Below are 27,708 nucleotides of genomic sequence, written 5' to 3'. Positions count from 1 at the left end.
CCACAGGCAGTCTCTACATGATGCGGCTTCTTGAGACGCAAGGACCACCCACCTTACACATCCACAAAGAAGAAGGCAGAATTGGAGATGGCGACACCACGGCTTCCATTGTGTTATTAATGGTTCTGTAGGCATGTGTCTCCACCACAGGGTGTAAACTGCACCAAAGGGAAGTTCTCACCAAGGGACCCAGACTACGAGCACCATTGTCTCGCCCCTGGAGAGAAGGCAGAGTCATGGTGCCACATAGCTGCTGTTTGGTCCTCTTGGCATTTGCCTGGTACTCCTCTGCCTATGGGCCCGACCAGAGAGCCCAAAAGAAAGGGGACATTATCCTCGGGGGACTCTTCCCTATTCATTTTGGAGTAGCAGCCAAAGATCAAGATTTGAAATCAAGGCCAGAGTCCGTGGAATGTATCAGGTAAGCAAGGAGACAAATCTGGGTCCCTTTCTGGGTGGTTGGAGAAGAACTGAGCTGCACCAGACTCAAAATAACTTTCTGAAACTTGAGTCTCTATTTTCTCTGGTTATCTTGCGAAAGCCTGTTGGCCTCTCCCTTTTTAATCTCTAAAGTTTTTTTTTTTTTTTGCTAAAGATAAAAATGTCAAGTATATTGAGTAGAAAAACCGATAGCCTGTTAAAGCCCAGTAATTTGGTAACTAGGTCATAAGGTTCACCTGGTGACACCACTTGATGACAGTGTCGCTTAATGGAAGACCTAAATTCCCCACTGACCCTACATGCCCCAATTGGTCAGTAAGACCTGAGTGTGGGCTGCCTCGGCTCTTTTTGTTGTTGTTATTATTTTCATAAAGGAATTCAGAGTTGAAATAAACTTTAGTACTCAGCAAGGCCCAGGCACCTTCAAAATGCATTTTGGAACAATTCCTACTAGAAAGTCTTTCTCATTAGCAGACAAACTCCACCTCCACCCCCATCCCACCCACTCTTGGCCCACACCCTACTCCTGCTACCTCAGATGGAGCAGTGCAGAATACATCCAACTCTCTGCAGACTCCCTGCCATTTGAAGACAGCAAATATGTCCCATCAAATCTTTTCTTCTCCAGATCAAATACCCTCAGTTTGTTCATTAATTCTCCTGTGACATAATTTCTAGACCCCTCATCATTCCAGTTCCCTCCATCTGATACTCCCTAATTTATCCTGACCATTCTGGAACATGTTATTCAGCAGTAGGCAACTCTTAGCAGTAGGGTCTGACTCTGCAGAGTAAATGAGACTGCATGTATCACCTCCTTAATTGGTCCATCAGGCCCCATGACCTTGCTCCAAGCTTTGACCCAGCTTCTCGGAGACAGCAGCACTTCCTCTCTGAGACTGCAACTTCTGGAAGGGATTCAGCCCTTCTCCTGATCTTCTTGATAGCTGGAAAATTAAAATGAAAACCAGCAAAACTGGATTTTTGTTCATGCTCTAATGAGAATTAGTATATTAAATAATGTTTTCACATTTTTGTTTTAAATGCAGAAAAACTCAGTGCAGAATTTCACTGATGTTGATTGTTTCCGTTACATGACCCATGTGGACAGATGGTCCATTTGCCACTAATGGACAGACCTAAGGTTAAGCAAGAAGCTTGCCCTGAAGTCATATATTTTTAAAGTACATTAATAAATGATAGCACTGTTTTTCTATAACAAAATTTTTTAATATCTCTTAATAATTTGGCAGATTTAAAACAAATTAATTGAACAAATAAATGAAGGAAACATAAAGAAAGGGACAAAGAGAAAATGTCACGTTAAAAGTCAGACCATGAACTTTGGGAGCCTGAATGCTAAAGTGGGCTACTGTGGATTAGATTTCTCCAGTCACTGAGTTGAGTCATGAAACCCACTATATAAAGGGAGAAGCTGCCATGTTTTGAGGCTTTTTCTTTGAACTTGGTGCACTGTGTCAGCACATCAATCAGCCCTAACTCTGAACCTAGTCCAGGGACAGTGAAAGCTGTGTCACCAACCCTATTTCTCTTTGTAATGGTTAATTTTTACTTAAAATAATCTTCTTTGAAAAGTAGCGCACACACATTTTTTAATAGACAATATAAATAAGTCAAAAGTGCATAATATTAAAGCTCATCGTTCACCACCCAGAAGGATCACCGTTTCTCTATAGCCTTTATATGTTAGCTGTTTGTTTACAAAAAGTGCCGTCATCTCTCCTTGCCCTTTGATCTCCAAGAACAGCACAGTCTAAATTGGTGACTCTGCAAAACTGAGCTTATTTTTAGATTCCCACATATTAATATTCTAATCTATTTATATTTTCCCTGGTCCTTTATCTTTTTAAATCTATGTGTTACTCTCTTATCTCTCTCTCTCTTTTTTTTTTGGGGGGGGGGGGGGAGCAGTTCTAGGGCCTCATGCATGCTAGGCAAGCACTTTCAGTGAGCTACCCACCCCAACCTAGCCCTTTATTTAATGCTATTTTGAGACAGGTTTCTCTAAGATGCTGAGGCTGGTCTCAAGCTCATAATTCTGTCTCAGCCTCTCAAGAACTAGGATTACAGGTATATGCCACCACACCCTGACCAAGTCTATGTATTTACTTTTATCAAAGTACCTCACATTAACTACTACAAATTCTTTGCTAGAGGAAGCAGATATGTATTGTTCAATGGACTACTAATACAATTTTTACCATTATTTCTCCTAACTCTGTGGGAAGTGCCATTCTGAGATTTTTACCAAATTATCTCACATCATCATCTTCACAACCACCAAGGGACAAGTGTCTTCCCCATTTTACAGAGAGGACCTTGAGTCTCAAAGAGCACAATACCAAAGCCTAACAGAGCCGTGATTCAAACCCAGCTCTGCCCAGTCCTTATGCTAACACAGGTGGACAGAAATCCTCTCATTTTCTTCCATTTCTTTCTTCCAGGTACAATTTCCGTGGGTTTCGCTGGTTACAAGCTATGATATTTGCCATAGAGGAGATCAACAGCAGCCCCGCCCTTCTTCCCAACATGACTCTGGGTTACAGGATATTCGACACTTGCAATACCGTTTCTAAGGCCTTAGAGGCCACCCTGAGTTTTGTCGCCCAGAACAAAATCGATTCTTTGAACCTCGATGAGTTTTGCAACTGCTCGGAGCACATCCCTTCGACTATTGCTGTGGTGGGAGCAACTGGCTCAGGCGTCTCCACAGCGGTGGCCAATCTGCTGGGGCTCTTCTACATTCCCCAGGTACTGACACCTTCTTAGATGGAACTAGGGGCAGAGGCAAGAGAAGAGGGCGTACAGAGGAGATGCTCTAACAGCGTCTATACAGTTAGCTATTTTCCTACAGTTAGCTATTTTCCTACCAGAGACTAGCTTAACATTGACCAAAAAAAAAAAATCTGCAATCATTCAGGGTGCTGTATCATGACCATTGGGGACTTTAGAGACCCTAATGTCAACCTTCATTACTCTTCCAAAATTATTTTAAAAGTACCTTGTAAGTATGCAATTTGGGGTTTGTTTGTTTGTTTTTTTTTTTCAGTGTTCAATTATTTATTTTCAAGTCCATTTTTTTTAGTACATGACCTTTCTTCTGTTCTTTTTTACTAAAAGGAACAAGTCTATACAATGTATATCTCAACTTTCAAACCTAAAACATCTGTCCCTGGTCCTGTTCCCTCCAAGTCTCTACTTCTCTACTCTTTGGTTGAAAGTTTCATTCAGAGGGAAGCATAGCATATTTTCTCACAAAACAGAAATTTAATTATTGTTTTGCACATGTCAGATATGGATACCATTCTAATCATTCAACAAATATTTATGGATCTTATATGAACAACTGCTATTCCCTGTGCAATTCCCTGCAGGAATTCAACCTCGGTGGACACATGGTTGCATTTTTTTAAATAGCTTTATTTTGTTTATTTATTTATATGTGGTGCTGAGAATGGAACCCAGTGTCTCACACATGCTAGGCAAGTGCTCTACCACTGAGCCACATCCTCAGCCCCATATGGTTACATTTTTGAATACTAACAGTTCACTGAAACAAACACTTTAATAAACATTTCTTCAAAGTTACATTGTCCACCCTCAAAAAAGTAAGAGCAAACTCTAAATATCATCTTATTACCTGATTCCCCCTCCATAAAACTATAGAGCAAACCTATAAATCTATAGATCTATGACATCACTTTAAAATAATGAAAAGTTGGAAACAACCTAAATGTTTGTAAGAATCACTTCAATTATGATATACCCTTCATATGAAATTTTACATCAAATTATAAATCACACTTTAAATTTATCTTTCCAATGTTTCATATTTAAAATTTGTATTTTAAATGTACCTTTGATAAATTCATATTTCTCTGCTGGAGGACTCTGCTTCTGTGGCGATAGCTATTATACCTTTATACGCATCTGACATGACAGAAAGCCTTGTCATATTTACCAAATCCTTACTTCAGGGAATTAAAGGTGTTCCCCAAGGGGAAGCCCTGGCTTTGTAACTTTTGTGCCAAAACAGTCTGACAAAGTCCACATTTGTAAATGTGTTGGGCATAAATATTCAGCATTAATACTATTGACACACTATTCAGCATTAATTTAAACACATGGTTAAATAAGTTGTCACCCAGAACAAGATGTAACTGCCGTCAAATAAAGAAAGAACTTGAAGGGAAGGGCTCTGATCCCACTTTGTTTAAATGAAAGATAAGGAGAAGTTGGATTTGAATTATAAGAGAACTGAGAAATTTGTACTTGTTGTCAATCAAACCAGTATAAGGTTTTCTACCAAGGGGGTTCTCTGCCAAGTCTGTGACTTGGTGTTGCTTAGCTGGGTCCACCCCTAGATGTGGTTTAATTGAGCTGAAACACAACCTGACACCTGGAGTTTCCAAAGCTCCCAGCTGATTCCAGTCTACAGTGGGACCAGGAACCTCTGCGGCAGAGTGGAGTCAGCCGCCCCTTAGTATTTCTTATGCCTGTCACGCCACCAAGTGGATGGAGCAAGCAGAACAGCTAGAAGAGATTATGGTTGCAACAGTTTTTTGAATCATTCATGAAATTCCCTCTTGGGAGAAAAGTTCTATGTGTTTTTAAGGGTTTTTTTTTCCCCTTGTGGGGGAATAGCAAAGTCAAATATTATAAATACTTTCTCAAAGAGAACACATCCTTGAGGAATATTTTGATTTTTAATTTGTATCCTTTGAATACCCTTTTGGGTCCATTTTCCAAAAGAAAATCAAGAGGCAAGCAATAATGGATGAACTTACAAAGTGGTAAGTTTGAGATTTGCAAACTAAATTTAGAAGCCTGTCATTTGAGTCTGCAAACAGAGCTCTCGAAAACAATGCCATCTAAATCACCTACCTCGTGAATTTCTGTGGTACCATAGAAAGGGCTTATTCTGACAAAAGAAAAAAAAAAATATTGATTTCACATTATAGCTTCTGAATTCAAAGCTCTTATCAGAAAAATCATACTTGCCCTTTAGGAAAGTTGGTCTGGTTCTTTTTTAGATCAACCCTATTTATGTTTTCAAAGTCAAAACTATTCATTGATTTAAAAAAGAAACATATTGGAAACTTTTATATAAAAACATTGAACATAGAAAATAATTGTTTTAATTGATGGGAAATATTAAAAAGGCTTTCTCAACTTATTTTCTTAAATAGGAAGTTTTAAAACTCCCTATAAAATCAGAGAACAAGAGATATCAACACTATCTTAGAAGATAGTCTCCTAGAAGAAATTCCATTAAGGATAAAAATGTTTCATTGTTCAGAAGAAATGGGCCAATGATGTGGAACTCCCTAACTGCCTGTCAAAGATGTGGCCCTTCTCAAACTTTGAGGTGGCTAGGAGAAGCCGTGGGGTCAGAGCATCTCCAGCAGGGTCAATCAGTCTCTTCTATTTACCTCACCTTCTATGCTATGATATGGGGGTGGGGGGAAGCTGAGGAGCCCTGTGCTGGCTAACAGTACTTGGATACTTCGTGACCTCTTCACATCAAAGGCAAGACTTTCTGAACTCCTTGGTGGTGTATGCCCATGTTCAGATGCAGAACTGCTTCTATCTTAGAGAGTGGGGAGCTCCTCCAGGGTCCTTTTCAGCCTCTATCGGTTGTGGAGACTCACATCAGAAGCCTGCCAGTGGGCTTCCCCATCACCTGCAACGGAGCGAACGAAAGGGCTCTGGAAGCCAATGGAACCAGTGATAACCAGGAGAGGGAAAGAGTCTCTCCTGATGCCACTTAAGGGTGCTCATCATTGTTACTGTGATACATGGGGACTGAGCTTAATTAGCCTAATTAATCAAACCCAAAAAACAAATAGTTTTTATAAATTATTGCAGTTGTGGCTACTTTTATCTAAAATACTTGGGGCAGGGGGTAAGAGGAGGGAGGAGGGGAAATAGCTGGAGGATAGGAAGAGAAAAACTGGGCAGAATAGAAAAAAGGAACCACCTAGAGCTACTCAAAAGAGCCTTCACTTGTAACCCAGAGGAAACCTGATTCTTCCAGAGGTGGGTTGTGGACAAAGTAGTCCTCACAGTGGGAGGAAGCTATAGTGTTCAGATCAGAAGATGTGGGTACATGGGTATGTTATAACCAGGGAGGAACACAGAGAGGAGGTTAGAAGAAATATGAAATAGTGCAGAGAGACTCTCTTTGAAAATATTAGCACAGGCTGGCTGTGGTAGCACACTCCTATTACCCCAGCAACTCTGGAGTCTGAGGCTGGAGAGTTGCAAGTTGGAGGCCAGTCTTAGCAACTTCATCAAGACCCTGTCTCAAAACAAAATTAATGAATAAAAATGACTGGGGATGGTAGAGTGGTAGTAAATCACCCCTGGGTTCAATCCCCACTACCCATCCCCCTGCAAAAAAAAGAAAAGTGCATCCTTATTATTGTTGGATTGATTCTATGACTGGACCTATTTTTGCAGGTAGCACTGTGAAGAATCACCCACTAGGAATCAGGAAGCTCCTGGATGGACTCACAGGTGCTTGGGTGATCACACTGGAGTGGAACGGATTCTGGTTTTTCTCACCCTTTTATCCTGTCCACAGTGAATAGCAAGATTAAAGTGTACTCAAAAAACCACCCCCGAGTCAGCCTTGAGGCTCAGCTAGCACCTCAACCCACTCCCTCATTCATTCTGAGTTCTTGGTTCTTTTCCAGGTCAGCTACGCCTCCTCCAGCAGACTCCTCAGCAACAAGAATCAGTTCAAGTCCTTCCTCCGGACCATCCCCAATGATGAACACCAGGCCACCGCTATGGCAGACATAATCGAGTATTTCCGCTGGAACTGGGTGGGCACGATTGCAGCTGATGATGACTATGGCCGGCCAGGGATCGAGAAGTTCCGAGAAGAAGCTGAGGAGAGGGACATCTGCATCGACTTCAGCGAGCTCATCTCCCAGTACTCTGATGAGGAAGAGATCCAGCAGGTGGTGGAGGTGATCCAGAATTCCACAGCCAAGGTCATTGTCGTCTTCTCCAGCGGCCCAGACCTAGAGCCCCTCATCAAGGAGATCGTCCGGCGCAACATCACAGGCAGGATCTGGCTGGCCAGCGAAGCCTGGGCCAGCTCCTCCTTGATCGCCATGCCTGAGTACTTCCACGTGGTGGGAGGCACCATCGGATTTGCTCTGAAGGCTGGGCAGATCCCAGGGTTCCGGGAATTCCTGCAGAAAGTCCACCCCAGGAAGTCGGTTCACAATGGTTTTGCCAAGGAGTTTTGGGAAGAAACATTTAACTGCCACCTCCAAGAAGGTGCTAAAGGACCTTTACCCGTGGACACCTTCCTGAGAGGTCATGAGGAGGGTGGCAGCAGGTTAAGCAACAGCTCCACTGCTTTCCGACCCCTCTGCACAGGAGATGAGAACATCAGCAGTGTGGAGACGCCTTACATGGATTACACACACCTTCGAATATCCTACAATGTGTACTTAGCTGTCTACTCCATTGCTCATGCCCTGCAAGATATATACACCTGCTTACCAGGGAGAGGGCTCTTCACCAATGGTTCCTGTGCAGACATCAAGAAGGTTGAGGCTTGGCAGGTAAGTCCTTCACTCACAGAGCAGTTTGCTGTATAATAAAGCAGAACCGTGCTGATCCAGGAAGAAAGGCAGCAGTTACTTCAGAAATCAATATCTAAAAGAGGCTACTGGAGGGTGCTTTGGATTCAAAGTGTCTTTTCAGATGTCTGAGCAACTGACTTTTGCAAAATTGGTAGTGATTAACTTGGTTAACTATTTGAAGCCATGACTTCAACTCTTCATTAGTCCATTGATACAGAATGCCTAAAGTATGGCCCCTAAAAGTTTTCAACCAGATTTAGTACTGTGTGGAGTGTTTTTTTGTAATGCCTAAATTAAAGATTCTGCTCCTTTACCAGGATTCGCTGAATGCCTGTTACATCCTGTTACATTACATATTGTAAGAGCTGTAAAATGAGCTTTATGTGTTCAGACACAACTTTGGCCATCTATTACAGCCTGTGCTGGACCACCCTCCAGCCACATAAGCATGCACAAGACACAGAAAACTCTTTTTAAATAGATTAGATAGTGAACGTTTCAAAAAGAAACACTGAAGTAGTTACAGATAGATATCAGAACCTAGTTACAGGTAGATATCAGAACTTAAGCCTAGTTCCTACACTTATAGTTTAGACTTGTTTTTGCATTTTTTAATTATACATAGGAAAGACAATATGTTTTTCATTTAGTAGAACATCTGAAGAAAATAGTCTAGTCTGATATATCCTACTAGCTGCTCATATCTTTCATATGAACCTTGTTCTTTCAATCAGATTCTGTTTTACACTCCCTTGTGTATTTTCCTCAGTTCCAAACTAACCCATCAGAGAGAGTGCATAACTGTGGGTAGGGTGAAGTTTCCTTAATTTGAGTTGAATGACCCAGCCCCCAATTTCAGCTCCATCCAGCACCCTATTTTTGAGCTGTATGATCTTAGACAAGACTCTACTCTAAGTCACAGCCTCTTCCTTTTATAAAATGCACCTAGGGTCTGGCCTACTTTCCATCCATGATTCCTCAAAAAATGAAATGAGATGATGTATATGAAATAATTTGTAAACTTTCAAGCTCTAAACAGAGGTGTGATTATCATAGTAATATGATAAACCCTGCTCCTAATTAAGCAATAAAAAAAAATGATAACCTGAACAGCTTTGTAAACAGAACGCAGCCATCACAGACCCTTCAGGAAAGGTACCAAGGAACAAGGAGTAGACAACTTATGTCCATGGATGAAGAGATTCCCACGTGGTGATAAGGAGTGACTATCTCAGCTGATAGAGTGCACCAAGACCTGCAAGTGCTCAGCTCTTCTTGTGTAGAAAAATCTCTCAAACATCATTGCTGGCCAAAGTTTTTAACCTCAAAGTTTCCTTCCCTGCTCTGAACTTCTACTCCAGTAGATACAGGAGCTCGAATGAAGGTCAAAGATTAAAATGACTTTCAGAACCATGATGCTAAGGCGTGGCGTTGAAAGTAGGAGGGTAAAGGGACAATCTCTGGCTGGTGAATACTATTGTCTTTCCATTCTTAATTTCCATGTCCCATAGAAGGACGACCCCAGCTCTTGGAAAGACTGCAAGAGCAGGGTGGAATGGAAGGGAAAGGAGGCTTCCAGTGGGGAATGGCCTTTCAATGACTCTTCTCCCAGATAAGAAGTAAGATTCAGATGGGCAAGGCCAGAACTTAGGCCTATGAGAAAACAAAAAACAAAAAGAAAACAAAAAACAAGGGAGTTTGGCTGTAGTCAAGATTAGAACTTTCAGTTGTAATAGAAAACTAGACCAAACTGGCTTGAGCAAAACATACACACACATAGAAAAAAAAAAAAAAAAGAGGAAGTGTAGGGGTTCCTGTTGCTGAAAATCTCAGAAGCATTCCAGGCAGGTACTGCTAACTGCTTCATCTCCATCTCTTTGTTCCTTTGTCTCCAGAGCTAGCTGTTTTCAGCCTCTGCAGCAGCTCTGAGCTAAAACCCCTTGCCACTAAGGATCTCCTTACTTCCCAGCACCTCCTTTGAAAGCCCCAGAAATCATGTTGACTAACCACTCCTGGGACACAAATCCATTCCTGATGCTGAGTCCTCTCAAACTACAGAGACTGAGCAAGAGTAAGGGCAGAGTGGATCCCAAAAAGGAAATTTGGATGCTGTTACCAAAAGGAAGAGGAAATAGAAGCAATGCAGATGAAACTTAAATGCCAAAACAGACAACTCACCTGATCCTTGTCCAGATAAACATGTATTCTGGCTCAGACATGCTCTGATACAATTCACACAGAAGAAGAGATGAATAGAAAAATGGGATCAGAGCTCTAGGGAAGAATAATATCCGGGCATTGGTCCCAGGGTCCTGTGTGCTTGCTGTAGGTCTCCTTTGGGCCGCAGTAACCCAAGTTATTAGGTGGGCATTCCAGATTTTAAGACCTCAGCCATGTCTCTGTTCATCAGATGGACCAGCAGTACACTGTCATCATTAAGATCTTGATGGAAACCTGTCACCTGCACAATCTAACCTAAATATCTCAGCCTATAATCCTGCACCTGCCTTCTCTCAAATCTTCCCTCAGCAGCCAACCTGCCTGGCATCTCCCTACAAACCATTTATCCATTTTGGACACATCTTCTCATTGGTTTTTGGCATAGCATTTTTGCTTAAGTCACAGGCACACCTGGAGGGTCATCACTTTCTGTCTCCACCAGTGTTGTCCACCACAAACTTTTTTTTAATTTTTCTGGAAGTCTTTTCAAATCAGACTCCCACACATATTCTCTCTGGTCATTCTTTATTCATCATTTTGTTCTGTTTTCATACCCAGCTTAGACTTCTACAGTGGTGGATTTCTAGTCTCCTGTCTTCGGCTATGTTCAGTTGATGCTTAGAGTGTGTGCAAATAGGTGATCTCATTTATGCTCATGAGACATACAGTTCCACTTTGAAATCCTTTAGAGGAAATACCCTCAGAGGCCACAAGATGGGAATATGACCACATACAAGAGGATGTGACCTTCTAGTCATGTGCATGCCTTGTGTATTCCCTCTTCTTTCAGATCTGTGTCTTTCTCGGTATTTAGGTTGGTTATGAGCCTTCCGGTCTTTTGTTTCCTTTCTCTTCCTTCATTTATTCATTTTTTCCCATATTATCCCACAAATCAAATAACTTTGAAGTATATTATTTTGAATTATGATCTCAGGTAAACATTTATGTTTCTTTTTTAATAGAACTATTATCAGTTCCTTCTTCTAAAGTTGTAAAAGCAAAAGAATGGTTCCTCTGAGGGGAATATCTAACTTATTTTTTAATTTACATTGATTTTTGTCTTGGGTCAGTAATGACCAACTTAAAGAGTCTCTATCATTGTTCTTAAGGATAAAATGATTTTCCTCTCCATCTTCCCTGTTATGTGAATTAAAGGCAAAATATTCTGCAGTAAATAAAGTGCTTAAATATAAAGCTTGCAAGTCAACATATTGAAAAAATATTAAAGATACTTATAGGAATGACATAAGGACAGGACTTAATAAACAAATCATTGGTTTCCAATGGATGAGGCATAAATTTTGACTACCACATATTTTATAGTCATGTGATTTTATTTACATACCTGCTATGAGGATGAACACTGCAGTACCTCAGGTTAGGATCTGCAATAAGGAAGAAAATGTAAAACATTATGCAAAGCCAGATCCAGTCACACAAGTCCCAAGGGGCTTCCTTTTCTGGATGAGATGTCTGCATTTCTACCTTTTGGCTTCTGCCTGTCCTTTATCTCCCCACTGCACTCTAAAACTAGACTTGCCATGTGTCCTTTGTCACCTCTCAGTGGCAAGTATCTGAGAGTCAACCTTGTTATCAGTCCCTGCCTACTGCTGAATATGAGCTCCCCCAAAGAAGTCATATTTCAATTTTCTAAATTACCTTTCCATACCTCCTTTAAAAAAAACAGCTTTATTGAAATATAATTTAGATGCCATATAATTTACTCATTTAAATTATTAAATTCCATGTTTTTACATATTCATACAGTTGTGCAACCATGACTACAGCCCCCTTTAGAATCACATCATAAAGAAACCTCAGACCTTTATCACTCCCTAGTGTCCCCTCCCATACTTCCTTCTCTAAATAATCACTAATCCACCTTATGGACATCTCTGAACACTTTACATAAATGAAATGGTACAACCTATGGTCTTTTGTGACTCCTGTAGCCTAATACTGTATTTTGAAGGCTCATCAATATTGTAGCATGCATCTGTACTTTGGATGCATGCCAAATAGTATCCCGTTTAATGTCTTTTCATCTGTTCATTCATCCAATTGGTAGACATTTGGATTGTTTCACTTTGGGTTATTATAAATAATGTTGCCATGAACATTGGTGTACAAGTGTTTGTATGGACACATATTTTGATTTCTGCTTAGTACATTCATAAGGGTGAAATTGAGTTGAATAGTTACTCTGTATTCTAGTTTTTGAGAAACTGTAAGACATTTTTCCAAAGTGGCTACATGTTTAAATCCCCACCAGCAGTTTCTAGACTGCTTCTAGATGTTCTCATCAACACTTTTTATTCTCTGACCCCATGCTATTTTGACGTGAAATCTAGACTTTTTGCCTTGGCCTCTCTTTACTTCTCTACTATATTTCCCCTTATTCTCCACCACATATGCAGTTTTAGAGAAACTGGTCTCTGCTGCCCCCATTACATGTCATGTTTATTCCTGAAATGATACCTTTGCCTATGCTTGTTCCCCTGTTTTTAACACCCTACTTCCCCCTACCTTTGCCAGTGCAAATCCCTACCATGCTTCAAGTCCATGTTGGCCATTTCAGCTCTGTTGAATCTCTATTCTCTCTGACTTTCTCTGTACTTAGCCCTTAACCATGTTTTATCTTGCTGTTTCATTAAACATTTATCTTATATTTTATCACCTTAATCCACATATGAACTTGCTGAGGACTGGATGACAATGTATTCTATTTCTGCAGCATGGTTCAGAACACACAGTGGATATTGTATAAATATTTGGTTGATTGATTCCAACAGTATCCAGAAATAGAAAACGCTGGTCCTAGTTTTTAAGAACTGGTTTAAATGTGTGGTAGAACTGAAGAAAGAGACAGGCAGATCCAAGATTGCACAGAGTGCATTTTACTGGGGAGTTACTGACAGAAGCATAGTCTTAGATGGTAGTGAGACCAGTGGGTCCCTACAATTTGGATCCAGAGGAGGGCATTTATATAGTGGTCAGGACAAAAGTGACCTCATCCAAGCTGGAATGTACCTGGTTTATCTCAAGCTAATGTCAAAGACATTAAACACATTCCTGGCATTGACAGTGCCAAGGTCCAGGTTTTAAAGCTCTTCATACCACTCTAATGGTTTGTCTGCTTATAATAGCTGGGAAACTATGTGGGAAAAACAGATCAGGGTTTCTTTGGAACAATCATGGCAGTTATGACACAAGATGGCTGCAGTCAGTCAAGCTGAAACCCTATGGTATACAAGTCCAGTCTTGTATGTACAATGGGTTTCTTCGTGCAAACTTGGAATCTTTAAGAAAATGATTTTAATTGGTTTCTTCTTTCAAGTTAGAAATATGGTGGCAATCCGTTCTAAGCCAACAGAAATGCAGAAAGCTTATAACCAGAGGTTTTTTTGAGTCATCTGTCTAATATGACCAATGTAATAGATAATCGTCTAATTATGAAATAATATTGTTCCAGCTCCCCTCCCTTCACCTACCCCAATGTCTGGAGAGTTCCATCAGAGAGACTAGTAGACAGTAAAAACGAGAGAGACAACCTGTTGCCTGGCATGTTAAGAACCAAGAAACCTGAACAGGAAGAAAAAAATCTATGCTAACTACTCAAGCTTTTACTATTATATATGGTATTAGAGGGGGTTCTCCAGAGGAACAGAACCAACAGGATATGTGTATAAATATATGACAGGGAACTTTTTAGGAACAAGCTCATGTAATTATGGCAGCTGAGGAATCCTATGACAGGTAGTTTGTAGGCTGAGGACCCTGGGATTCTGGGAGCATGGTTCAGTCCAATACTTCAGGCCTCAGAACCAGGGAAGCTGAGGGTGTCCCTCTCAGCTTGAAGCAGAAAGCCTGAGAACATGGAAAAGATGCTGCTGGGGTGTAAATCCTGGGGTCCAGAGGCCAGAGAGCCTGGGACTCCAAGGCAGGAGGTGAGTGTATGTGCTCTCTTGGGGAGAAACACCAACTCACCTCTGTGTTTGTTCCCCTGCGACCCCACAGATTGTATGGTGCCCACTCACTCTTAAGAGGGTGGATTCTCCCACCTTGTCCACTCAGACTCACCCACAAACCTCCTCTGGAAACACCTTCACACTCCTTAAGAACGCTTTACCAGATTTATAGGTATTCCTTAATCCTATGAAGTTAAAACCTAAAATAAACCCTCACATATATGTCTGTTCCGTCAAGTAGGAGTGATGCTTTTTTAAATGTTAATGGGAAAATATTACTGACCTCTGACAAATCTTTGTCATGGACACTGAGCAATTTCTATTGAAGGTAGAAATCCCTGCTAAATCTAAATCCCAGCTCTAGCCTTACTAGCTGCATGACTTCTGCAAGTTTCTTGAGCTTTCTTTGCCTCAGTCTCATCATCTCTGAGGCTGGTGCCTATTGAATTGTGAAGAATAACGGAGAGAGTGTATATGAAGCATTAGTCCAGTGCTGGCACATGGGATGTGTAAATAAGAGGTAGTTCCCTGCCTCTCCACTCTTCTCATCTCCCTTCACACACATCAGAGTGAAGACAGAGTTAGCATGGCATGTGGAAGGGACAGTGGAAATGCATGATGAGCATAAAGACATCAAAGGTATATGAGACCCAAGTATGGAGGGCTTGGGGACCACCTGGAAAACTTTAAAGCATATTTCATCTGAGTCGTGGAAGGTCCCCATCAGGAAATGAGAAGAGCATTATTATGGCTTGGAGAAGAATGGATGGGCCCTATCAGAAAGGACCCAGAGTAGGTGGAAGGAGTGAGGCTTTGAGAGTTGCCGCAGGGGACAGCATTAAAGAGCAGAGAGCCACATGTTTCCCTGAAGGGAGGAAGGATGTGGCCAGACACAGACATGTAGGAGTAGAGAAAGGGATGTACACACAAGTTCGGAAGGAGGTCAGCACAATCAAAGTGCAAGGAGGAAAAGGAAGGAGAGATGGAGGGCTAAGAAAGGGGCATGTGTGGGACTCTTCCTCTCTGCAGAGTGTTTTAAGGACTCAGTAAAAATTAAGGCAGAAGTAAGACTGATGACCAGAGGGAGAACATGAATAACAAGACCTTTGTGGGATTCATCCTCCATCTTTTCTGAGAATGGCTCTGTAGCTCTAAATGAAGAAACAAGGGGACAAGGAGTGAGAAAGTCTCCTCCCAACAGACCTGGAACAAAAGTCAGGACAGCCAGGGGGGCAGTGAGGACACTGAAGTAACCACAAACAGCAGTCCAGTGAGGTGGCCAGGGCTGTGCCTGCGAGCACACAGGCTCCTCCCACCGACTCTGCCCCCAAACACTTCTTTGAGCTGCTGATGTACAAATTCAGATGACTCCTTTTCTCTAGCCTTCCTTACTACAAATAAATGTTTAGTTAAAAATAGTCAATGTAGAAATAAATTGTTAAGAAGTAGTGTTGGGCTGGGGTCGTGGCTCAGCGGTAGAGCGCTCATCTAGCACGTGCGAGGCCCTGGGTTCAATCCTCAGCACCCCATAAAAATAAATAAATATTGTGCCCATCTACAAATAAAAAAATGAAGAAGAAGAAGGAGAAGGAGAAGAAGAAGAGACGTCATCATCATCATCTCTGGAGTGGAGTGGCACATGCAGGGTGTTCCTGAGGCTCTGGCTAGGTTTGTCATGGTTTGTCACACCCATCAGGCGACAGTGAATAACAGGTGCTGGGCTGGGGTCTCATTACACAGCTGAGGAAATGGGCTCAGAGGGGGAGAATGATAGACTCCTGAGGTGCAGCAGAATTGAGCGCCCCTACATCATGGCCTAGACCTTGTCTTCCACTCACTTCATACCACAGTGACACAGGTCAGGTTTTGCATGAAAGATAAGCAGCTTGGTGTCCACTGCCTCCTGACCTATATCACAGCCACAGCAGAACAGGGCCAGGAGCCCACTAATGCTGCTATACAGTAGAGCAATTAAGAACACAGGCTTGTGATCCTGGACAACTACTTAAATTTTCTGTGCCTCAGTTTCCCCATGAATAAAATGAGGATAATCATAGTATTTGTTGTGAAAAGTATATTAAATAACAAATACAAATTACTTAGAATCTTGCCTCAAATATAGTAAAATGTCAAGTATTTAAAATGATTAGCATATGTTAATAATCATTATAATGACTTTTTCTGCAAAGACTTTGTAACCCATTTTTTAAAAGTATATAAATTCAGGTATCTGCCATGATGGTCAATAGTGATGGCCAGGGCTCCCCCCTACAGCCTCATTTCTTGCTTTCTTCCACCCACTCTGTGACTTTGGGCAGCAAGACTCTTCTACAGAAACAAAACCATAGCAAAAGAGCGTGCACAGAGTTGGAGCCCTTAGGCATCCCTCCTCTCCTTTCCCAGTGCTCATCTCAGATGATGCAAGGAAGGGTCTCTGGCTACAAATCCTGCCCCTCCCAGGATACCTCAGGGTGATGATGCACCTTCAGAAGCTTTAAATATGTCCTTTGAGATATGGCCAGATGAGATGTATCCTTTTCTCCTTCTGATCTTCAAGAAGGTATTTCTTTCTGGGTGCAATGGTGCTCACCTATAATCCCAGTGGCTAGGGCAGCTAAGGCAGGAGGATCACAAGTTCAAAGCCAGCCTCAGCAACTTAGCGAAATCCTAAGCAACTAAGCAAGACCCTGTCTCAAAATTTAAAAATAAAATAAAAGGCTGGGGATGTGACCCAGTGGTTAAGCACCTCTGAGTTCAAGTCCTGGTAGGTAGGTAGGTAGGTAGGTTGGTAGGAATGGAGGAAGGGAGGGAGGGGGAGAGTTTTCTGCCCATGGCTGCTGCTGGCATGTACAGGTACCTCAAGGAACATTAGAAAAATTCACCTCTTCCTTAAGTCATGTCCATTCCATTTTGTTGGAATGACATAGTTTACTGTCCTTCTTGAGTACACAACTTACATAACCAAATGTGGCACCCCTGAGGCTCATATTCATTCAGCTCTGTTATTCTTTAGGTCCTGAAGCACCTACGGCATCTGAACTTTACCAACAACATGGGGGAGCAGGTGACTTTCGACGAGTGCGGTGACCTGGTAGGGAACTATTCCATCATCAACTGGCACCTCTCCCCAGAGGATGGCTCCATCGTGTTTAAGGAAGTTGGGCATTATAATGTCTACGCCAAGAAGGGAGAAAGACTCTTCATCAACGAGGAGAAGATTCTGTGGAGTGGGTTCTCCAGGGAGGTGCGTGCTGTCCATCAGAACACCAGGGGCCACCATTGTGGGCAGGAAACTGTCCTTGGGCTTCACCCCTGGACTTCCAGAATTGAGCCCTTTCTATAACTCACTAACTCCACGTGTCTAGGGCTCCTGTGAACTCCAAGAGAAGCCTCAGAACCTGAGTCCTGTGCCTTCTTACTATATTCAAACAATTTTATTTTGTATAGATATGACTCCCTGGCTAGTAATAAAGTCTCCCTGCATAAAACTTTCCCCAACCAAAGCAAAATATTTAAGCAAACATAAACATCTTTCAAGTCAGTGGCTCTCAACTGGGACCAAAGGGGAAATCCTGCTTATCCTGGATAGGGGAGATAAGTCTGAGAGTGGAAAGGGTTGCTTTTTAGACTGTCACAATGACCAAGAAGTATGAAAGGCCTTCAGCACTTGGGGTCCAGGCATGCTCTTCAGCATAAGTGGGACAATCTTGCATGTAGCAAAGATTTACCTCCTACCCTAACTACCAGCATCTGCCACTGAGACAGTCAAGCCCAAGACAAAGCTGGATGCTTCAGGATGAGGCATTTGCTGTTATCACCATTGACAGTTCACACAGAGGTGGTTTTCTGTCCTCCAAATAGCTTAGTACTGACCCATAAGTCAAAATAACCATTTATTCTCCTACTATAAGAGACCTGTGACAAAGAGAAGGATGCCTGTGACTATAGTCAGGCCTCCCTGTCCTGCATGTCACTGCATCTAGAAACCTGATCAATAACCAGAGTGTGATGTACTGAAGTGGTGACCCTTGTTTGCTGGCTGTAGCCTCGAATGTAGCAGGATGCTAAGAACCATCTTCTCTGCAGGAACCAGACCCTGGGCGGGCACCCTCTTTAACTCTCCTAGGACACCTGGCTGAGAGCCACTGTGTTTCTCTTTGCATTTACCTTTTTGCTGCCATCCTTGGTTCACTTCTTATAATATGACCAAAGACTCAACTTCATCTTGTTGCCAGATGCTTCTTAGGTTGACAGATGTCTGATTAGATGCTGCAATTTCACTGTTTCCCAATGCATAGGAGGGGTTCACATGTGACAGTGTCCTATAGACAGTGAATCCCACCCACAGTGTGCAGGTCTTTGTTAGTTTCTACTCGAGAGGGTGGATATCAATTACAAACATGTCTTGACCTTTTCCAGATGGGAATTTGGGATTCCAGAGGTTATAATCCTCTGCCCACTAATTATGCCCTTGTCTACCTTGTCACACATTTCAACTGACTGAAGTCTAAACTTATTGTACCATTACCTGTTCACCCTGTTGGGTTATTCTTTCATTCACATTAATGCATGTAATTGATTATCTCTAATTGGTGCCTGTCTCATTTCCCTTCTTGCATGAAAGCTATTTCCTGTATAGTTCTCTATAATCTTAATGTTCCTGACCAAACTATGTGCGTCATGGGCTTAAACATTAGTGAATGAATAACACAGGGAATCCTCACACATTCAGTCATTTATGTTCCTGAATAGTTGCTAGAATTATAAAGTAACTCTAATAGAAACAATACCTCAAAGCTAACATATAACACGCACCCAACAAATCTTAGAGTCTAATCTACTCTCTCTTTTCTGAAAATTTTGGTGGGAATGACCAAAAAGTGCTATGTATATTTAACTATAAATTACATATTAATAACTTCCTTATATATCTTACAAATTTGTTATTGAGATCAAGGGATCAATGATGTAGAAGCATAGTTTAAACTGAATTATGCTATATACATACAAAGTCATATTTATATAGCATTATCATTTCTTCCTTTGGTTTTTTTGTTATGTTTTGTTTGTTTGTTTGTAGTGCTAGGGGTCAAATCCAGGGCCTCGGCCATGCGAATCATTGCTACCACTGAGCTACTCCTCCAGTCCTCCAGCCCTCCAGTATCATATCTTAAAAAAAATGCTCTCAATTTATTTACAAATGTAGCACTGTAGAGTTAAGTCTTTAAAGACCCTTATCTCCAATCCTTCAATTTGAAGTTGATGACACTGAGGTTCAGTTATGCAAAGGTGACTTCCCAGGCCCAATGGAGAGTATAAGGACCAGAACTAGACCCTAGGGCCTAGGTGCTCTGTCCTCTACACTCTTCTGTCAATTATTCTTCCCTTGCTTTGCTGCAACAAATAAGAATTAAAATAGACATCTTCATTTGGGGCTTGGAGGTCAGATGAGCTTTCTTGGCCAGAACTGGACAGGTATCTTTAATAAGTCTTTGGGGAGACCTAGAGATCCTGGATGGCTTTTTGAACAATGGATCTTTCCAGTGGCCATTTCTGCCTACTCTTATGGTGATAAGATTTCTCTTTGACTGACAGATGTTGTAGGATGAAATAAGAGGACTCAGAGGCGACATTCTTCTAATCCTTAACTAGTATAAAACAGGGTTTATTATGGTGAAAAGTGTAGACTTTGACAACTGACCTGGGTATGAATTCAGCTTTCCAATAGGGTCACAGTGTGACCTTCAGACTGTTCATTAACCACATGAAGAACAGAAAAGAGGCGTGGCTAAAAAGGCTGCTAGGGGCCCCTGATTTCTGCACTTCCCTCTTTCTTTAATCATAGAACTCTGGGACTCATGACTGCCCAGAATAAAGATGGTATTTTCCAGCTTCCTTTTTTTCTAAGTGTGGCTGTGGAATGGGATCTAAGTGGCAGTGTTGTGCCTTGGCTTCTGGGAACCTTCTTTGAGAAACTGCTTGCAAGTGTCCTTTGCTCTCTTCTGCATCCTTTCCTCTATCTTGCCTCCTAGAACCATCTTACACCCTGCCACCATCAAGGAACATGAGGCAAGTGCCTAGTGTAACAGAAAAACAAGGCAGAAAGAGTCTGGGTCTCCAACACTGTGAGTGCCCTGTTATTCTGGACCACAACCCTAGACACTTATGTAAGAGAGAAATGCACTTCAACTTTATGGAGTCATTTTGTTATTTGGAGATTTTGGAACTCACAGTCTAACATAAATCAAAACAGAAAGCTACTAAACTCATTTCATTAGGCTAATATTATCTCAAGGCCCCAAACCAACAAGAACAGTATAAGCAAAGACAATGATAGGCCAATCTTGTTGAATAAGATGCAATCTTACTAACTATAAATGCTCATATCGTAATAAAATCTCAGCAAACTTAGAGCAGCAGTGCACGAAATATATAATATATAATGATCCAGTAGAGTTGGTAATGAAATGTACAGGAATATAATGTTAGCCAAATACTACAAATTTCATAACTGTAGCTTATTACATTAACAAAATAAATGATTGCTTACATTTGTGTGCACCAAAAATCCTGAATGCTTTTAATTCCCATAACCTGAATGCACGACTCTTTTTCAGCAGACTCTGCTGCAGGTTAATGGAGCAACTTTGCCCACAGACTCAGAGCAGCAGAAAAATCTTGAGAATTTACAGTTCCCAACAATGAGCCTAAACCAGTCAATAGTGTGGAAGTATGAAGCCCTAGCCCCTCCTCATGTCAGGACCATCTGAGGCAGAGCCCACCGTCCAGGGGCCCCTCTTAGAGCACAAGCTACTTTCTGAGGGACTTGGCTCATCCTCCACCCCTTCTACATCCTACATCCCCCATTCTTGCCTGTTTCCAGTGGAAGGACTTCTTTTTATAAATCACTTGTACACAAATCCTCAACTCACATTCTGCTTCCAAAGACAATCTAAAATAATCAATGTGTGAGATGCACCTGCAATTTTTTTCCTACTGTTCTTATCTGGTTTTGTTTCCAGGATTATTATATTTGCTTTACAAGAATAAATTAGAAAATGTTCCTTTATTTTTTTTCCATTCTCTGATAGTTTGTATAAAATTAGATTGATCTCTTCCTTACAAGTTTGATTTTTTGTTTGCCTATAATGGACACAGGATGCTGATGTCCTCTTGGGAATTAACGTACAGCAGATGCAGGAGCAAAGGGCAGAGAGAAGCAGAGTTAGATGTAGGTTATTGTCCCCTTTCTGGCTTTTGCTTTGGACAGTAGACATTAAAAATGCCTAACTAAAAGTAAGCCAAACATAAACCAGTCATGATGGAAGAAAGCAAGGATCATGGTTCACTAATCAAATACTGTGTACCTGAAGTCCATTAAGAAAATATAATAAAACAAAATCCATCATCATTATCTGAAAGTAATGGAGCCCTGCAGCTTTCTGTTGGTTAGTTAGTTGCCTGAGACAGCTCTCTGATCCACTTACTTTGGATTCTTCCATGCCTGTCCTGATTGCCGCACTGAACTGTAGCAAGGATCTCAGAAATCACCCTGGAAAGAAGCAGAATTGTAAGACACTGCAAAGTTCAGAGTCTCACTTTCAAACAAATTTCCCCTTGTCTCTGTATCCCTCAACCTTGTGACAAAGCCTCTGTGTGTAAGTCACTATCCTTGTTATCTTTTAGTTTGTCTCAAGCTTTTTTATCCCTGGAGAAGAAACAGGAATCACTCCCTTTCACAGCTAACGGAACCAAGGACCCCTGGACCTACCTCTGCCTGGAAAGGACCAGAAGTCTGCTATACTGGTCCTTGGGCCCAAACTCCTCCCCCCTTGCATGTGTCCAAGGAGCTGTGGGACTGACCCCCTGACCCCACTGTTATAGCCACTCAGTTTGTGCTCTCTACCCTCCAGGTGCCCTTCTCCAACTGCAGCAGAGACTGCCTGGCAGGGACCAGGAAAGGGATCATTGAGGGGGAGCCCACCTGCTGCTTTGAGTGTGTGGAGTGTGCGGACGGGGAGTACAGCGATGAGACAGGTAAAGGCACAGCCCCTCGTGGAGACCGTGAAGGGCTCCATCCACTTCAGGGGCCTGGAGTCAGCAAAGCCCATGGAAGAGCTGGGTGGAGATGGTGCTTAGCACAGTTTTTCAGTGTTACACTGTGCTTGGCAGAGGGGGAAGAGAAAAGGAACCTCAGATGTTCTTTTAATTCCATAGGAACTGTCAAATACGTCTGTGACATGTCTTTCACTCACTTTGAAACTGTACTCCAACATTCTTCCCTTTTCTTGGAATTCAGTACCCTAAAATAGAAAGCACCATCTGCTCCAGGCTCCAGAGTTAATTGGCCATGACAAGTTGCCACTGGTGCCTGGTGCTGTATTTGTCTTCTTTATGTTTTTCCTGTGCCTCAAGTTCTCTTAAAGTGGGGGTAACAATTAAGCCTGTCTTATAGAGTCTGGAGAATTAAACAGATTAATATTGGTAAGGCACATGCAAGTTCTAGGTAAATGTTTGCTAAATACATCTTTGATTAGCATATTAAAAGCACTTTATAAATATTAACTACACTGTTATTACTGTTATTATTCAATCCTCAACACAAAAAAAAATGGGCTTATCATTAGTTTCATAGTACAGATGAAGAAACTGAGGCTCAGAGAGGTTGATGAGCTGGTAAATGGCCTGGCCAGGATCCCATCCAGATCTCTAACTACAAAATCCATGCTCCCTTCACTGCCCCAAACTGCACACTACCTGACACATATCAAGATTTAGCAAATCTTTATTGCTTGAATAAATCTGCAGTCCCCTCATTGGAAATCCATGGATGTGGATGGAGAGAGGGAAACACAGGCCATATTCATAGAATGTTCTGCCCTGATCTAAAAGAATGTCTGCTCTGGCATGTCTAAAGAGTCCATACACATATGCAAAATAAACCAAGATGAATGTGAGTTCATAGATGTGTTAATCTACTTCATCATAGTCATCATTTTACTGTCTGTACATATCCCACAACATCATGTTTCATACCTCAAGTGTGCACAATAAAATTTATTTTAAAAATAAATAAATCAGGCTGAATTGAGTTGCACTGTGCACAGCTGATGGACCATGCTAGACCTTTGGCATGCAGGGCCATCTCTACTCCAAACCATAAGCAGACAGCATGAAAAGAAACAAGTGCCCCCCCACACACACACACACACAAAGGAAAAGCAAAACAACTAACAGAGCAGTCAAAGGTTCATAGTTTTTTGTTCTGCTTTAGGATTTTTGTGGCTGATTGGATAGTACTGGCGATTAAACTTTACCACTGAGTTACATCCTCAGTTCTTTTAATTTTTATTTTTTTTATTTTGAAACAGGGTCTTGCTAAGTTTCTGAGGCTAGCCTAAAACTTGCAATCCTCCTGCCTCTGCCTCCCCAGTCTCTGGGATTATAGCCATGGGCCACTGTGCCTGGCTGGTACATAGTTTTTGATAGTGTAAAAATCACAATGGTTTTATCAAGAAAGAAAGTATACAGTGACCAAATCAAATAACCTGTGTGCTCTCACGGCCACATATACATACTCACAGATGTTGGTCTATGCCACTTGGTAGCTAACCACCCACTGGGACATTTTACAGATGCCAGTGCCTGTATCAAGTGCCCGGATGACTTCTGGTCCAACGAGAACCACACTTCCTGCATCGCCAAGGAGATTGAGTTTCTGTCGTGGACTGAGCCCTTTGGGATCGCGCTCACCCTCTTTGCGGTGCTGGGCATTTTCCTGACAGCCTTCGTGCTGGGTGTCTTCATCAAGTTCCGCAACACGCCCATCGTGAAGGCCACCAACCGAGAGCTCTCCTACCTCCTCCTCTTCTCCCTGCTCTGCTGCTTCTCCAGCTCCCTGTTCTTCATCGGAGAGCCCCAGGACTGGACGTGCCGCCTGCGCCAGCCGGCTTTTGGCATCAGCTTCGTGCTCTGCATCTCGTGCATCCTGGTGAAAACCAACCGCGTCCTCCTGGTTTTTGAAGCCAAGATCCCCACCAGCTTCCACCGCAAGTGGTGGGGGCTCAACCTGCAGTTCCTGCTGGTTTTCCTCTGCACCTTCATGCAGATCGTCATCTGTGTGATCTGGCTCTACACGGCGCCCCCCTCCAGCTACCGCAACCACGAGCTGGAGGATGAGATCATCTTCATCACGTGCCATGAGGGCTCGCTCATGGCGCTGGGCTTCCTGATTGGCTACACCTGTCTCCTGGCTGCCATCTGCTTCTTCTTCGCATTCAAGTCCCGGAAGCTGCCGGAGAACTTCAACGAAGCCAAGTTCATTACCTTCAGCATGCTCATCTTCTTCATCGTCTGGATCTCCTTCATTCCAGCCTATGCCAGCACCTACGGCAAGTTTGTCTCTGCCGTGGAGGTGATCGCCATCCTGGCAGCCAGCTTCGGCTTGCTGGCCTGCATCTTCTTCAACAAGGTCTACATCATCCTCTTCAAGCCCTCCCGGAACACCATCGAAGAGGTGCGCTGCAGCACCGCTGCGCACGCTTTCAAGGTGGCAGCCCGGGCCACGTTGCGCCGCAGCAATGTCTCCCGAAAGCGGTCCAACAGCCTCGGGGGCTCTACGGGATCCCTCCCCTCCTCCTCCATCAGCAGCAAGAGCAACAGCGAAGACCCCTTCCCGCAGCCCGAGAGGCAGAAGCAGCAGCAGCCGCTGGCCCTGACCCAACAAGAGCAGCAGCAGCAGCAGCAGCAGCAGCAGCCCTTGACCCTCCAGCCACAGCAGCAGCAATCGCAGCAGCAGCCCAGATGCAAGCAGAAGGTCATCTTCGGCAGTGGCACCGTCACCTTCTCCCTGAGCTTTGACGAACCTCAGAAGAACGCCATGGCTCACAGGAATTCCACGCATCAAAACTCCCTGGAGGCCCAGAGAAGCAGCGATGCCCTGACCAGACACCAGGCACTGCTCCCGCTGCAGTGTGGGGAGACAGACTCAGACCTGACCACCCAGGAAACAGGCCTGCAAGGGCCCATGGCCGGGGCCCACCAGCCAGAGATGGAGGATCCGGAAGAGATGTCCCCAGCACTTGTTGTGTCCAGTTCCCGGAGCTTCGTCATCAGCGGGGGAGGCAGCACGGTCACGGAAAACATACTGCATTCCTAGAAAGGAAGAAGGCCTGGCCAGGAAGAATAGAGAGAGGTTTCTTGGAATCGCAGGGACGAGGAATCACCGCACACTCCTTTCCTTTGAGGAAAATGGGACAATAGACGCATCAAACACCCCAACTTAGTCGCCCTGCTTTAAATGGCAGTCAATTGGCTCTTGATCCCTTTACAATTAAAAAAGAAAGAAAGGAAAGAAGGAAGAGCCGTGTGTTCTGTGATCGTGTTTGTCAGAATGTTATGTCATGGTCAGATGTGCTGTCATTCCCATCTGAAATCTCTTCCACTGCTATATCTCACCCAGCAGTTCAGAGATGAAGTCAAGGCTTTAAGCTGCCCACCTACACCTTCTTTAAAAGAAAAGGGTGGGGGGGGGGGGATGGGGTGGTGGCTCAGGGGTAGAGCACTGGCCTAGCACAGGCGAGGCCCTGGGTTCGATCCTCAGAACCACAAAAAAATAATTAATTAAAGATATTGTGTCCAACTACAACTAAAAAATAAATATTAAAAAAAAAGAAAAGTGGTGTGTGTATGTATGTGTGTGTGTGTGTGTGTGTGTGTGTAGAAATGCCTGCCCTGTAAATCATGGACAGCCATGACCTGAATCATGGTCCAGAGAAAAAAAGTATGCAGACTGACAGGACGTCCAGTTTGCCAGCTGGAGTTAAGAATCTGAAAGTCATCACGTCACCAGAACTGCCCAACACCTTGACAATGGAAAGAATTTAAAATGTTCAAAAACATCAGAGGGATGTGCCCCCTCTTATTTATGAAAACCATAAGATGTGAGTTTCTTGGCCTTGGTCTCCTACCTGCTGCTGCTCTTGGGTGACGTCTAGAAAGTCTGCATCCCTTCTGTAGCAATATGTCTGGTTTTTTTTCCAGAACATGATAGTGAGGTCACATTTATATTCCAGGATCACAAGAATCACCTCCAGTTGTTGGGAAGGGACTGTGTAAAGTCAATGAGCTGTATGTATCTGTTATTAATATTGTTGTATCTAGCTTTATCCTTACAAAAATGCTTCTGTTGTAATGGTCCGTGGACAATATAAACTGAAAAATTGTTGCAGTCTGGTTTCTACACAGCAGTGTTATTGAGCTCCATTTTCCTTTCCCATCCCACCACCCTCACCCCCATGAGCAGAGCCCTATGTGAGACCTTTCAGGGCCTCGGGAGTCCAGAAACTCCCTCTATCTCTGCCCTAATGGCTTTCTGAAGCCAGATTCATGCCTGACCTGGTGAAGGATGAGCTCCAGGTCGTTCGTTGCCACCCTGCCAGTTGCTGGGGTCAGAGGGTGGTTCCAGGTGAGCCCCACCCCACACTCCTTTCCCTTGAGGAAGACGGGATAATAGACGCATCACCCCAAGGCCAAGACTGAGTTCCCTCCAGCAGTGGAGTGAAAGGAAATAGATGGCCCTATCAAAGTATTTATTCAGTTTCCCCCAAACTTGGGGTGATGAGGGGATTGGAAATAGGGACAAAGGAACACACAAATATAGAGAAAGCAAGACCCAGTGGGAAAGCCAGCCCTGATGAGGCCTGACTGACACCAGAGCAGGCTCCACCTGTTTATTACAGGTGTAAACATCAAAAGGATGTATTGTGAGAAAGCTTCTTCAAGATAAACAAAAACAAGGTTGCGAGCAGGAACCACCCTATTAAAAGCTTATCAGCTTGCACCCATATCTCTTCTACCTCTGGGCAGCTGGCATTTGAACCCAAGGCTATTGAACCAATAAGTGTTGTGAGGCACAGAAGCCTCTTTAACCATGTGCTACCAGCGACTGAGCAGTCTCCATTGGTGTATTTCCACCAGGAGTTCTGCCTAGGGATGGTTCGGAGAAATCCATAATTCATTTGAGGATCCCCACAGCCCTGAGAACTCAGACTACAGTGCCAGAGAGATGAGGTGGAAGCCCAGGTTTGGTCACTGATAAGCTGGGTGACCTTAGGCAGGGAACCACAACCTCTCTGAGCTCTAGCTTCTTTGACTCCAAAATGCAGGTAATAATCATCCTTTTCTCTCAGAACTCTTACCTTACTATGTAAGTTAAGCATGGTACCTGACACATCGTAAGTACACGAAAAATATTATTAATACAAATACTAATGTCACGACTACTATTCTTTCATATGCTTAGACTGTGCTGTAGATCATGGATATCCTCCAGAGGTCCACATGTTAAAGACTTAATCCCCAAGGTGGCACTATGGAAGGTTATGGAACCTTTAGGAGGTGGGGCCTAGTGAGATTGTCATCAGGGGTGACAATCTCTTGAAGGGGATTGTCCC

The 27,708-nt window shown here is 43.0% G+C and overlaps 1 protein-coding gene across 2 annotated transcripts; it reads left to right on the top strand.

The window, feature by feature from the left end:
* Nucleotides 1–236: 236 nt before the first annotated feature.
* On the top strand, nucleotides 237–25,412 carry Casr (calcium sensing receptor). Of its 2 annotated transcripts, none has more exons than XM_027936118.2 (6): nucleotides 237–421; nucleotides 2,907–3,213; nucleotides 7,161–8,045; nucleotides 17,268–17,498; nucleotides 22,168–22,291; nucleotides 23,890–25,412. In XM_027936118.2, exons 1-6 carry the CDS (start codon nucleotides 237–239, stop codon nucleotides 25,410–25,412), a joined length of 3,255 nt encoding a protein of 1,084 aa, XP_027791919.2. The 2 variants fall into 2 exon arrangements, with proteins under 2 accessions (XP_027791919.2, XP_027791918.2); XM_027936117.2 differs by having other exon boundaries at nucleotides 17,268–17,507; nucleotides 22,147–22,291.
* Nucleotides 25,413–27,708: the final 2,296 nt, after the last annotated feature.

Source organism: Marmota flaviventris, chromosome 8 (assembly GCF_047511675.1).
Source record: "Marmota flaviventris isolate mMarFla1 chromosome 8, mMarFla1.hap1, whole genome shotgun sequence".
Taxonomy (NCBI): domain Eukaryota; kingdom Metazoa; phylum Chordata; class Mammalia; order Rodentia; family Sciuridae; genus Marmota; species Marmota flaviventris.
Note: the sequence above shows the minus strand (reverse complement) of the source record. Positions and strands in the feature narration are given on the sequence as shown.

Coding starts and splice junctions, on each gene's coding strand:
- Casr (XM_027936117.2), top strand. CDS start 237: ATGGTGCCACATAGCTGCTGTTTGGTCCTCTTGGCATTTGCCTGGTAC. Junction 17,508..22,146: donor TCTCCAGGGAGGTGCGTGCT/GTCCATCAGAAC, acceptor ATAGCCACTCAG/TTTGTGCTCTCTACCCTCCA. Junction 22,292..23,889: donor GGAGTACAGCGATGAGACAG/GTAAAGGCACAG, acceptor GACATTTTACAG/ATGCCAGTGCCTGTATCAAG.